We start from the raw sequence: 13,051 nt of genomic DNA on the forward strand, positions 1-13,051 counted from the left end.
TCTCAGGTCAACCGACTGACTCTACTGCTGGTATCTACTGCTGGTACCGATGCTCCTGGACTGGAATCAACATCGAAGAGGAAGAACAAGTCTGTGGCTTGGGAGCACTTCACGAAGATGAAGAATCCAGATGGGACTCCGATGGCCAAACCCCGAGTGAAGTGCAACTATTGCCCACAGACTTATGCCTGCCACTCCAAGTCTAATGGGATGTCAAGCATGAAAACCCATCTGCTTTATCAGTGCAAGAAGTGTCCGCTGTACATACCTGCCAAGAAACAGAGGTACTTGACTTTTGATAGCATTGAAAATGGTGGTAATGTTGTGGCTGTTCAGTATGATCCGGATAGGTCTAGGATTTTGCTTGCTAAGATGATTATTAGAGATGAATTGCCGTTTAGTCATGTTGAGGGGGAGGGTTTTAAGGAATTCATGCGGGTGACAGTGCCTAAGTTTGGTCTGCCTTCTCGTAGAACCATTGCTAGGGATATATGGGATTTGTATCAAAATGAAAAAACAGCTCTTAAAAATATCTTGGCCACTTATGGACAACGAGTTTCCCTCACTACCGACACTTGGACTTCGATCCAAAATGTCAATTACATGGTCTTAACTGCTCATTTCATTGATGACCAATGGACTCTCCATAAGCGAATCCTAAGCTTTGTTGTAATTCCTAATCATAGGGGTAAAACCATCGGGAAACTTGTTGAGTCATGTCTTATAGGTTGGGGAATAGAGAAAGTGTTTACAATAGTTGTTGACAATGCTTCTCCAAATCAAGTGGCACTTGATTACATGAGGGAGAAAATAGGGAATTGGAGGGAGTTGGTGTTAGATGGTGCGTTTTTGCACATGAGATGTTGCTGCCACATCCTTAATTTAATTGTTAAGGATGGCATGGAGGAGTTGGATTCAAGTATTGATGGGATTAGGAACTGTGTTAAGTATATAAGGTCTTCACCTGCTAGGTTAGAAAGGTTTCGGAAGTGTGCTGCTCAAGAAAAGGTAGAGAGCAAGGGTGGGATAGTGCCGTTGGATGTCTGCACTAGGTGGAATTCTACGTATTTCATGCTAGACATTGCTGTGAAGTTTAAGAAAGCATTTATGAGAATGGAAGATGAAGATTCTCAGTTTGAGAGTTACTTCCAAGAAAGGGTTGGTGGGAAAAAAAAGGAGGGGCCTCTGAATAGTGCTGACTGGGAGAAAGCAGCTAGATTAGTGAAGTTTCTGAAAATCTTCTATGATGCCACTCTCCAATTCAGTGGTACCAAGTGTGTGACTGCAAATCAGCCACTGTTATGGATGTGTACAATTGTGCAAGAGTTAGACAAGTGTGCGAAAAGTGACGATCCTCTAATGGTGAGCATAGGAGCGTCAATGAAGCGAAAATTCGACAAATACTGGAGAAAGTTAGAAGACATGAACAAGATCTTATTGATTGCTGTTATGTTGGATCCTAGTTACAAGATGTTGTATCTAGAGTACTTTTTTCCGAAGCTGCAGCAAGATAGAACTTTGGTGGCTGAGATGGTTGATGAAGTGAAATCCATGTTTCTGCAACTCTTTAATGAGTATGCAAATTCTGATCCCGAGGCTGCACAAGCAAGTATGGATATCACACTACCTAAAGTTGATTCCAGCAGTTCTGCTCAAGGTGAGGACGATAGCCATGCAGCCAATATCCATGAATTTATGATGCTGAGGCAAGAGAAAGATGTGGTGGAGATTAAAAATGAGGTTGATAAGTACCTTTTGGAGGCTGCTGAAGACCCTTCTAATCCTAAGTTCCAGATCTTAGAGTGGTGGAAAGAAAATGCACCTCGATATCCAATATTGTCTCAAATTGCACGAGATGTGTTTGCTGTCCCTGCATCCACAGTGGCTTCAGAGAGTGCTTTTAGCCTTGGCAGCCGAGTGGTGGATCCTTTTAGGGCCAGCTTGACTCCTAGAATGGTTGAGTGCCTTGTGTGTTGCTCGGATTGGTTAAGGGCTGTCGGGAAGTCTTTATTCAAAGAGCCAACCAAAACTGAACTTGAGGTCTACGGTGAATTGGAGAAACTTGAGCAAGGTAAAATTTTGTTTTAAGTTTTCTTCTTTTAAGTGTAACTTTTGTTCAAATCTGTAAACTTTTCACATTTGCTCAAATATGTTAGTTTTTGTTCTAACATTGTTTTCATGTTTGTGCTGCTAGATGTTGGAATTACCAATCTTTCAGATATTGAGGAGTGATTCTACAGATCCGCTTGGTACAACCGTACAAAATACAAAGTTAATTAGATTAGTTTATTGCTGGATTATCTTGCTGCAGCTCTGCCTGTCTCTTACAGTTGCTAATATGCTTTGTTTACAGATTATGGTCGATGGAAGGGAAGTAGCCAAGATGAAGAATGAAGAATGAAGAGGAGAAAGCCAAGCTGAAGTGTTGCTTATGTTATTAGCTTTTTTTTTTTTTTGAATTTCTTTTCAACTTAAAGCTTATGGTCTTGAACTTTGGATTAGTTGGTTTGTTGGTCTGTAAACTTAAGTGGTTCAGAACTGTTTTGGATTTGTATTGCTTGGTTGCATGCTTCTGATTCTGGATTAGTAATATGCATGTTGGTATGGTGATTAACTAATTATGCTTTGTTCTTTGTGTGTCAATGAGTCATTAGGTTGATAACTTGATATATCATATGTTGATCGTTTGCTCAGTACGTGACTAAAAGTTGTAGACTTGTAGTCATTGAAATAGGTTGAAAAATATGGAAATCTTCAATATTGGGCCTTAGAAAATTTGTAGCTCCTTTTTTTTTTTGAAAATTGGGCTAGTATTTAAAAAGCCCATAACCGAACCGGCCCGAACCGGAAATCCGGTTCAACCGAAAAACCGGCCCACAAAAAAAAATATCGGTTGCGGTTTGGATTTTGGCCCAACCGAAGAATCCGGGTCGAAAACGGTTTGGGCCATAACCCGACCCGATCCGACATATGCCCACCCCTAATTTTTTGAATTGAAAATGTCAGCCATTATATCGAAATTTGAGTAAGCAATACAAAATCGACACACCTTTAGGGGCGGTTAGAAATAGCTGATTTACAGAGTACAACCAAAAAACCTACTCTAAAAAAGGATAAACACCCAACATACTCCCACTTTATTATAAGCACACCATATAATAGTAAAAAAGTTTGATAGTAACACAAAAAAAAAAAAAAAAAAAAAAAAAACCAATTTGGTGCAAGCCAAATGTGTTGCTACTCTCATAAACTAATGCTAAATTTGGTAGAATTTCTTCTTTCGATTTTACAAGTCAAAAAATAAATAACTCATGAAATATTACTTTTTTTTATTAAAACTTTATTCGTTTAATCCGAAATATGTAAGGGCAAAATAGGGAAGTTAGAAATTCCTATAAAATTCGTAGGCATTTTTCAGAAAGTTGTCATCCATCAGTACTTTTCAAAGTTGTGGTTTTCTGATTTCCCATTTGTCATCAAAAGCTTTTTTTTTCGTTATTAGAGCAGGAAAAAATTCCTAATGACGAAAATGCCCTCCTCAGGTGACTGACAATCCCAGTGACCCAATCAACCCTAATCTTTTGTCAGAATACCCAAACTGTTCTCTCTCGCTGCCTCGATTTCTCTCTCTCTTGCTCTGATCGCCATCATCGCCTGCTTCTTCTTCTTCTACAGGTCAGTTATACCTACTTCTCAAGATTTATATAAGACCTTACTGTGTATTGCTCTCTTCTTGATTCAAATCTCAAGCTGTAGATCCTTAGATTCACACCCAAAGTTTGCTTCTTTATGTATAAATTGTTGTTATTATCTCAATTTTAGGTTAATTACCAGCTCTAAAATGAAATTTTCACTTATTTATCACAGAGTGGTAAAAGCTGTCAGCTTTAAATTGTGTTAGAGTGCAATATGAAGATTGAATCATATCAGGTCACATTTGTATGAGCTTTAAATGGCATTACTTTGATTTTTACAGTCTTTGTCATGAGAATGTTGATCATTACTTTCGAGATTGAACACGAAGAAGAAGAAGGGTAGTTGTGATTGTTTTGGTTTGGTTTTCGGGTTTGTCACATGGAGGAGGAGACATTTTTTGTTGGTCAAGAGTTCCCTGATGTAAAGGCGTTCAGGAATGCGATTAAAGAAGCTGCAATTGCCCAACACTTTGAGCTTCGTATAATAAAAAGTGACCTTATCCGGTACTTTGCAAAGTGTGCAGCGGAGGCTTGTCCGTGGCGCATTCGTGCCGTGAAGCTTCCGAATGCGCCGACATTTGCGATAAGAAGCCTTGAAGGGAAGCACACTTGCGGTAGAAATGCGCACAACGGGCACCATCAGGCGTCTATTGATTGGATTGTTAGTTTTATAGAACAACGCCTGCGGGATAACATTAATTACAAGCCGAAGGATATATTGCATGATATCCATCAGCAGTATGGGATTACCATACCTTATAAGCAGGCTTGGCGTGCAAAGGAACGGGGACTTGCTGCGATATATGGATCTTCCGAGGAAGGGTATTGCCTTCTTCCTTCATACTGTGAAGAAATAAAGAAGACCAACCCTGGAAGCATCGCTGAGGTGTTTACTACTGGTCCAGATCACCGGTTCCAGCGGTTATTTGTTTCCTTTTATTCATCCATTTATGGTTTTCTGAATGGTTGCTTGCCTGTTATTGGGCTTGGTGGAATCCATCTTAAGAGCAAATATCTCGGCACCTTACTCTCTGCAACTTCTTTTGATGCTGAGGGGGGTTTATTTCCACTTGCATTTGGTGTTGTTGATGAAGAAAATGATGAGAGCTGGATGTGGTTCTTGTCAGAGTTGCACAAGGCACTAGAGATGAACACCCAGAATATGCCACAGCTCACATTTATATCTGATACACAGAAGGGCATTGCAGACGCAGTGAGAAGGAAATTCCCAACTTCTGTACATGATATTTGCATTCGCCACTTGAGTGAAAGCATTGGAAAAGAATTCAAGAACCCAAGGCTTGTTCATCTGTTATGGAAAGCTGCACAAGCCACTACTACGATTGGTTTCAAAGATAAAATGGCTGAAATAGAGGAGGTTTCTTTAGATGCTGCAAAATGGCTGCAACAATTTCATCCTTCCCGCTGGGCATTTGTGTATTTTGAAGGAACACATTATGGTCATTTCTCATCAAATATTGAGGAGTTCAATAAATGGATTCTGGAAGCTCGTGAATTGCCCATAATCCAGGTGATTGAGAGGATTCATGGTAAATTGATGACGGAGTTTGAAGAACGGCGTAAGCAAAGTAATTCTTGGTTTTCCTTACTTGCTCCATCTGCTGAGAACTATATTTTAGAAGCCATCAGCCGTGCATCCACATATCAGGTCCTTAGATCTGATCAAGTTGAATTTGAGGTCCTCTCAGCTGATCGATCAGACATAGTGAATATTGGAACCCATTGTTGTTCCTGCCGCGAATGGCAGCTATATGGTTTACCATGTTCCCATGCTGTTGCTGCCCTCATCTCATGTCAGAAAGATGTATATGCCTTTACAGAGAAATGTTTTACTGCAGCAAGTTACCGTGAGACGTATGCTGGAGAGATATATCCCATTGAAGCAAAACCCCGATGGGTAAAGACAGAAGAGGCTGCAATGACTGATGATGATGATAATCAAGTTTTTGTGCGACCTCCTAAGATTCGTAGACTGCCAGGGCGCCCCGAAAAGAAACGGGTTTGTGTAGAAGACATTAATCCTGGCAAACATACTGTACGTTGCAGTCTCTGTAATCAGACCGGACATTATAAGACAACCTGCAAAGAGAGATTCTGAAGAGAATAGAACAGTTCTAGGTGTCTTAACTTTAAATTCTACAGATCATCTCAGCAGGCACTGTTACTTTAGTGTAGATATTGTTCCTGTGATTATGCCAAACTAGTTATTCAGGTCATGTAAAATAGGAATTGCACCATTAGGTACTTTGTTGATTGCTAACAGTAAGCTGTTTAGAAGCATCATATTCTCATTTGGTTACTGTGATTCTGAAACTTCTCTTTTGTATTTATCGAGAGGCATTAGAAGCTACTCTCCTGATAGTATCTTCTCTCATGGAACTGAATGGGTTCACTACTTGATCACTTGATCCAGGGGTGTGCGATTCACGTCTGCAACATTTCCATTAGCAATCTTACAAAGTTCATTCTTTGTGCCGAGGAGAAATTCAAATGAAACTAGTAAAGTGGAACTGATGGAACAAGCTTTTGCCTTTCTGGTTGCCAAATTTACTGAAGACGGCACAATTGCTTTGTCAAACTTTTAAACCCACCATTCCGCAGCAAGAAAGATTTCACGGATAGCAGTATGGCATATTGACCTATTTTTAACCTTTAGATTGGTCTATGCGCCCTGATGGCCCTGTGGAGTGTCGAGTGTGCGTGCATTACCATGGTAGATGGGTCTGCAATATGTTTAAAACTGATTGAAATTCTGATATAGCATTGGCCTCGGTGGAAATTCTGATATAGCACAATATTTTGTGAAAAGACCAACATTATTGAACAGGAATCAAATTCACAACTGATGTGCAGGCCAAGTAAAATCAACCACTTTATTTAGGAAAATTCTACTATTCTAGCCAACAAAATCAAGCTTCTAATCCTTACAAACGTTACAGCAATAAAGCGTAACATCATAAAACAAGGCTGATCAAATCAATTTTACAATAGCTATAATCTCTACAATTCAAAAACTGAAGTCGACAAACTAATTACGGAAATTGGAACTTGCTGAAGTTTTTAGCATAGAACACAAATGGAGGCAAATGTTAACACCGCTGGTTCAACTAGTAGGCAGCAGATACCAGTCTACAAAGTCAGATCCGCTGTCCTCACTTGTATAATTGCTTGAATCTCTTACATGCTTCTAATATATTGTCCCTGTGACCAAAGGCACTAACCCTGATGAAACCTTCACCACCAGGTCCAAAGCCACTTCCAGGTGTGGTAACCACATGAGTCTTCTCAAGAATCTCAGCAAACACATCCCATGAGCTTTGTCCGGGGAAGTGGACCCACACATATGGAGCATTCGTCCCTCCATACACACTAAGGCCAAGGGAGTTAAATGTCTCCATTATGATATTAGTATTTTCTTTGTAGAAATTTATCACCCCGTGCATAGCCTACAAGGAGTTGAAAACAAATAATGTAAGCAAAGCTTGTGACACATAACCGTGGATTTTAGATTCAAAACTGTTGGAAAACAATCAAGAGACAGTAACAGACCTTAAGACCCTCTGGTTCAAGGCAAACCAGACCACCAGCTTGGATAATAGTGGATGCACCATTGAAGCAAGTACAAACAATGCGGTTGAAGTCCTTGGCGACTGGAAAACCATCCGAATAGCACAACTGCTTTGGAATCACAGTCCACCCCAAACGAGCTCCAGTGAATCCAGCATACTTGCTAAATGATGATATCTCAAGTGCAACCTTGAATGTCCATACAGAAGCAAACATGTTAGATCTTGGATAGTCAAAAATATAACATTGGAAAGGAAATTTCAAAAAAGGACATACGACAGGCTAAAGCACATCCAAATGTACAACTCTCAATAAAATACCGTTCTTTAACTAATTTATTATCAAGAAGGGTAAAGATGAAGTTTGTAGAAAAGATGATCAAAGAGCCTTGCAGTAACAAGTTATTGATTGCAGACTTACATCTTTAGCTCCAGGGATTTCAAAGATGGAGCGTGGACTATCATCTGACATATACAAGGCATATGCAGAATCATAGACTATGATTGAACCATTATCCTTGGCAAACTTTACAAGTTGTGTCAGTTGCTCTCTTGTTGCAGCAGAGCCAGTAGGATTGTTTGGTGAACAGAAAAATATGATATCTGTTCGATTAGTAGAGGACAGATCAGGAAAAAAACCATTATCAGGAGTACACCTCATGTACTCAATGTTTGCAAACTTCTCAACAGATTTCTGATACTCTCCTGTCTGGCCCATAATAACACTTGAGTCTACATAAGCCTGCATACACAGAAAATTTCTCTCAAAATTTTAACGTACTTAAAGAGTTGGCACACTTTAACTCATCAAGATAGATACTCAGTCTTTGTTTATTATCAATTTCTTCACAAACTTTCAATCAGAAAGTAGTCCCGAGCCTTTCCAAATATTTTCTTTTAGCAAAAAGAATATTAGTGTCTGTGAAGATATACAGATAATAAAGCACCAAAACAAAAGTTACCGGATATGATGGATCTTGCACTGCTATTGTTTTATCCTCCCCAAAAAGAATCTGCCACAAAATGAAGAAACAGCAAACCCCACAAATTTTTATTTGTTCTTTATCACTCTATCAATCCAATTAACAAAAAAAACGAAACAACAAACACAAATTTTATAAAAGTAAGCAAACCTGAAGGCGGGATATGTCACATTTTGCACCATCAGAAACAAATATATCATCTTCCTCTATGCCAAGGTTATCATAAAATGTTTTAGCAAGTGCAGATCTCAGTGGCTGCACATATTAATGACACGGGCAAGTCTTGATTATCACAGAAGTTACTTAATCATGATGATTGTAGAATCTCTGCTCAAGGAAATAAGTGACAGATGTTAAAAAAGAAATATAAAAGAACAAGAAATCTGACAGTTTAGTTTGGATTGAGAAAACAAGATCTATCTGAGTGGGTTAAAGGATGAATTGGGAATGACTGGTAATTTGAAATCTAACTTAACTCAAAATAGATACAATTACATATAAAGTAAATTTCTAAAGTCTCCATAAACAATTACTCTAAAAATTTAAATCCAAATCTCGCATTCATTCTACCCTAATGAAACCTTAAATCCCGATTTTCAAACAAGACAAATGGTGGTACAGATAGGAGGACATATTTTGCACAGATGACTTAGAAAGCATCAATTGAAACATTGTAAATGGCAATTAAATATAAGAAGGCCAAGTACCTTTTCACCTTGTTCAGGTCCATAACCACTGTAACCCTCTAGGGTGGACATGGCAAGTGCTCTCTGCCAAATCAATAATATAAATGTTAAACAGCTAGACCAACAAAAATGTGATACATATTCTTTTAAGGTAACATTCATGATCAGATGGAATAGAGAACCTACAATTCAAGGAGAACGTAAATTGATATAACAAAACATTTTTCAGGATAGAAAAGCTGTCAATCTCAAGATTAGAGTAATTGGTTTCTCCTTTGGAAAAACGGTGCCGACTTTTCTTGTCTGCCTCAATAATTCCAACTCAACCAAAAGAGAAAAGACATTCCTAGAATCATATATAAAAACTGAAGTTGGCTAGCAGAACCAAAATTAAGGAAAATGAAATACTAAGAGGCGAAGAATCTGCCAAGAAAAAGGGTGCCAAGTGCCAACTATTGTATAGGCAACCCATGTTTTTTTTCTGATTTCGTGATTTCCACATTACTGTTCAACTTGGGGTTCATGTTAGAAACACATCAATAAGCATGCAAGTGTTGCAGAAAAAAAAAACTAAAATAGGAATAGAAGTGTGGGAAGCATCGTTGACCACTAAAGAGAAACTTTCTAATTTGGAGTTATATTGGTTGCTTCATTCCTTGAACAGCCAAATCATATTTTACAATGTCACAAATTTCAGACAAGCTTTCACTCTTGTACATGCAATTAACACAAAACAACCGGTTTTTGCTTGTGAATATAAGCAGTTGCTTACGTTAATTCAAGGCTGCCATACCACACACATTCAAAATCGAAACAAACAAACACTCATGCTGGGCAGTAACAGAGCACATTAACCATGAGAGCCGAGAAATACCTTTGCAATTACAGAGGTTATATATTCTGGAATGGGCTCGGTAGTGTCACCAATTCCAAGGGGTATTATTTTCGCATCAGGGTACTTCTCCAAGTGCGCATTCCTCCTCCTAGCAATCTAAACCCCCCACCAAAACACAACAAAAACAAAATCTCACATCAATCAATCAACCACAATCAACAGTACCGCAACCGATTACAGATTAACACACATAAAAACTTCAAAAATCAGTGCCCCTTAATCCTCTAATAAATCAAACGAGTGATATTTAGCTATAGTGAAACAAAATTACAGACCTCTGGAAAAAGATAACCAGCTTGAAGCTTCTCCATGTTGGCATTGCGACTCACCTGAGTCTTATACTCTTCACATTACAAACACACATAATCAAAACTTTGTTCCTAAAAAACTAATATAAAAATGACCGAAATTGATATAAAGACTGAAAAAAGCAGCACCGACTTGAATTCTCAGGAGTGGCGACGCATTTAAAGAAGCCGCCGATGGTTTTGGCGGGAACGGCGACGCTCTGCGCTCTGCAAAACAGAGTGGTGAATGTTTAGAAAACAGAGAAAGAAAAAGTGAGAAAGAGACAGTGGGGCAGATTCGAACCTGGACGTCCGCGACTTGAAATTGAAGCCGAACAAGCCGGAGGAAGAAGACGAGATTGAAGCTTGATTCACAGCCATTTTGTTTTTGGTTCTACAAAACAATCCCCAACTGAACACCCACTATATGAAGCACGCCTCTCACTCCGTGTCACAGTAGGACTGTAGTACTCAAAACGCTGCGTTTCGTTAGGGGTTTCTGTGGGGGTATTTTGGTCAGAACACAATTTGGTTTTGTTTGATTTATGAGATTCTGATTGGTTGTTGTTTGGTTCTGTGTGAAATTTTGTAATTTTTGAAACATTTCTGAGAGAATTGGTGGCGTGGTTCGGCATGATGTGTTTTGATGAGTTCATTCATATGTGCTTGCATATATTAAGCTTTGGATTAAGATGCTGCTCTGTAGTTTTTAATTTAATTTAATTGATTGGTAGTGTTATATTGCTCTGTTGCACTAATGGGAGACTTTTCGAATCAGGTTGAGGACTAGGAAAGCAAGCAAGCAAGCTTGCGAAGCGAGTATAGTATAGTAACTACTGGGATTATATATATAAAGGTAATTTCTTTTGTCTATGTCCTAAGTTTGGATCATAGAGATTACTTTTCGAAATATGACTAGTCTACCGTGGTAGATTTTGATACATCGATCATACTGCATTTATCCTATGATGATTTTGCGTTCTATTTATCGTGTTGTTTTTGCTTCGCATCAGTTGATTTCAAGTATAACTCTCAATTCGTAAATTTGTAACAGGATTTCCTTGTCATAGTTATCTGTTACTTCCTCCTGCACAAAGTCTTTGTTGGGATACAGTTCTGTTGGCTGGACTTAAACATCAATGGTAGATCATAAACATTTCAACAGTCCTCTTCTGAGTCCCGGAGTTGGATGTAATTTTTGAGTTCGATTGATTGCAATGTCTCTAAGAAAGCCCCCACTCCCTCGTCTCCTCCTTAACAATGTCTCTTGCATGAGGAATGCCCAGCAGATCTTGCGACATGTAAATGCCTCAGTTCACGACGGTGGAGCACTTGTGCTGATGGGTACCAATGGCTCGGGCAAGACTACCTTCCTGCGCATGTTAGCCGGCTTTTCTAAACCTTCTGCTGGCCATTCCAGGTCCTCTGGAATGGTCACGATATCACAGATTCAGGAGTTTTCCACCAGTACAAGCTCCAACTCAACTGGCTCTCCCTCAAAGACGCCGTCAAAGAGAAGTTCACAGTCCTCGACAATGTCCAGTGGTTTGAAGTCCTTGAAGGGAAGATGGGGAATTCCCTGCCTGCTTTAGAGTTGATGGGCCTCGGCAGATTGGCCAAAGAGAAGGCGAGAATGCTGTCAATGGGGCAGCGGAAAAGACTACAGCTCGCTAGGTTGCTGGCAATCGACAGACCTATTTGGTTGCTCGACGAGCCCTCTGTTGCATTGGATACCGACGGAGTGAAGCTGCTCGAGTACGTCATTGCAGAGCATAGAAAGAAAGGCGGCATTGTCATTGTGGCAACACATCTACCTATCGAGATCGAAGACGCGACATACCTGAGGCTGCCAGCTAGGTTCCCAAGGAGAATGACCTTGGTAGATATGCTTGATCGCTCAGACTTTTGATTCTCTCCCTATTCTTGTTTACACACAAAACCTGAGCAAGAAGCAAAATTTGTAGTCATTGTGATTGATTTTTATTATAAGACCAAAATGTCCTTAGCCCTTCCGAGCATCCGCATTGACCAAAATACCCCTTCAGAGCAGTATATAAGAGCCCTGGAGATGGAATTCTAGGGTTTCAAGACGCTCATTAGTTTAAGAATGAGGCTTTGCTCAGAGTGAGGCTTTACTCTCTCTCTCTCTCTCTCTCATCATCATCATCATCTTCTTCTTCTTCTTCATCTTCATCTTCATCATAAAACCGAATGTCACAGAGGCGGTGATGATTTTTTCACAGTTTGTATAACTCAAGACAGTGGGAAGAGGTGGAACCGGTTTTCTTGGCGGGGCGCGCGACCCGGTTGTTCTTGTAAATCTTAAATTTGTGAGTGGAATGGGACCTTACAATAAGAGTTCTTTCATTTACCTACTTAACAAATCGTAATTCCAAATCAATCAATGCAAGGTTCACTTAGCGTGATATTAGAATTCTTGAGTGTAACAGTGTAATCTTAAAATTTTAATAAAATAAAGTTCAAACCACTGTAATGTGAGAGCCTTAAATTTTAGGAACTAGCTTAGGAAGTTACCTCTTAAGTCAAAAGTGAACATAGGATTTTATAAATGATTCATAGTCAGATCCTATTTTGTCATATTTCTCCTACTCCAACTAAAAATCAAATGATTTTTCAACAACTAGAGATCAAATAATTTCCGAACTTTTAATTTATCTCTTACCTTTTCAGCATTTTTATTAACAAAAGTCCCGAGCCTATATTAATTTAGGGTCCTTGACCAAAAGCACCAAAATGAGCCAAACTTTTCTCACTTACCCCAGCAACAGTTTTTTATTCCCACCAACCCAATTCAGAGTACAATAACTAATATATCCTCAGTCTAATTAAACAACCACATTTCATGCCATTCTCTCATATTTCTCTCTCCAGCACGATTCTCTCTCTCTCTCTCTCTC

The 13,051-nt window shown here is 39.2% G+C and overlaps 2 protein-coding genes and 1 pseudogene across 2 annotated transcripts; 2 read left to right on the forward strand and 1 right to left on the reverse strand.

Moving 5' to 3' along the window:
* Positions 1-3,518: 3,518 nt before the first annotated feature.
* On the forward strand, positions 3,519-6,016 carry LOC133737228 (uncharacterized). Its single transcript, XM_062164834.1, has 2 exons — positions 3,519-3,675; positions 3,977-6,016. The coding sequence occupies exon 2, from the start codon at positions 4,075-4,077 to the stop codon at positions 5,812-5,814; it is 1,740 nt and encodes a 579-aa protein (XP_062020818.1). The 5' UTR covers positions 3,519-3,675; positions 3,977-4,074; the 3' UTR covers positions 5,815-6,016.
* A 548-nt stretch (positions 6,017-6,564) lies between these two features.
* On the reverse strand, positions 6,565-10,563 carry LOC133737229 (LL-diaminopimelate aminotransferase, chloroplastic-like). Its single transcript, XM_062164835.1, has 10 exons — positions 10,438-10,563; positions 10,288-10,361; positions 10,122-10,189; positions 9,826-9,942; positions 8,973-9,035; positions 8,416-8,520; positions 8,245-8,295; positions 7,704-8,024; positions 7,266-7,472; positions 6,565-7,162 (listed from the first exon to the last, which is right to left on the reverse strand). Exons 1-10 carry the CDS (start codon positions 10,512-10,514, stop codon positions 6,869-6,871), a joined length of 1,377 nt encoding a protein of 458 aa, XP_062020819.1. The 5' UTR covers positions 10,515-10,563; the 3' UTR covers positions 6,565-6,868.
* Positions 10,564-10,935: 372 nt separating this feature from the next.
* LOC133737230 (ABC transporter I family member 1-like) lies at positions 10,936-12,167 on the forward strand (annotated as a pseudogene).
* The last annotated feature ends 884 nt before the right edge of the window (positions 12,168-13,051 follow it).

Source organism: Rosa rugosa, chromosome 3, assembly GCF_958449725.1.
Source record: "Rosa rugosa chromosome 3, drRosRugo1.1, whole genome shotgun sequence".
Taxonomy (NCBI): Eukaryota; Viridiplantae; Streptophyta; class Magnoliopsida; order Rosales; family Rosaceae; genus Rosa; species Rosa rugosa.

Coding starts and splice junctions, on each gene's coding strand:
- LOC133737228 (XM_062164834.1), top strand. CDS start 4,075: ATGGAGGAGGAGACATTTTTTGTTGGTCAAGAGTTCCCTGATGTAAAG.
- LOC133737229 (XM_062164835.1), bottom strand. CDS start 10,514: ATGGCTGTGAATCAAGCTTCAATCTCGTCTTCTTCCTCCGGCTTGTTC. Junction 10,362..10,437: donor TTCAAGTCGCGGACGTCCAG/GTTCGAATCTGC, acceptor TCTGTTTTGCAG/AGCGCAGAGCGTCGCCGTTC. Junction 10,190..10,287: donor CGCCACTCCTGAGAATTCAA/GTCGGTGCTGCT, acceptor TGTAATGTGAAG/AGTATAAGACTCAGGTGAGT.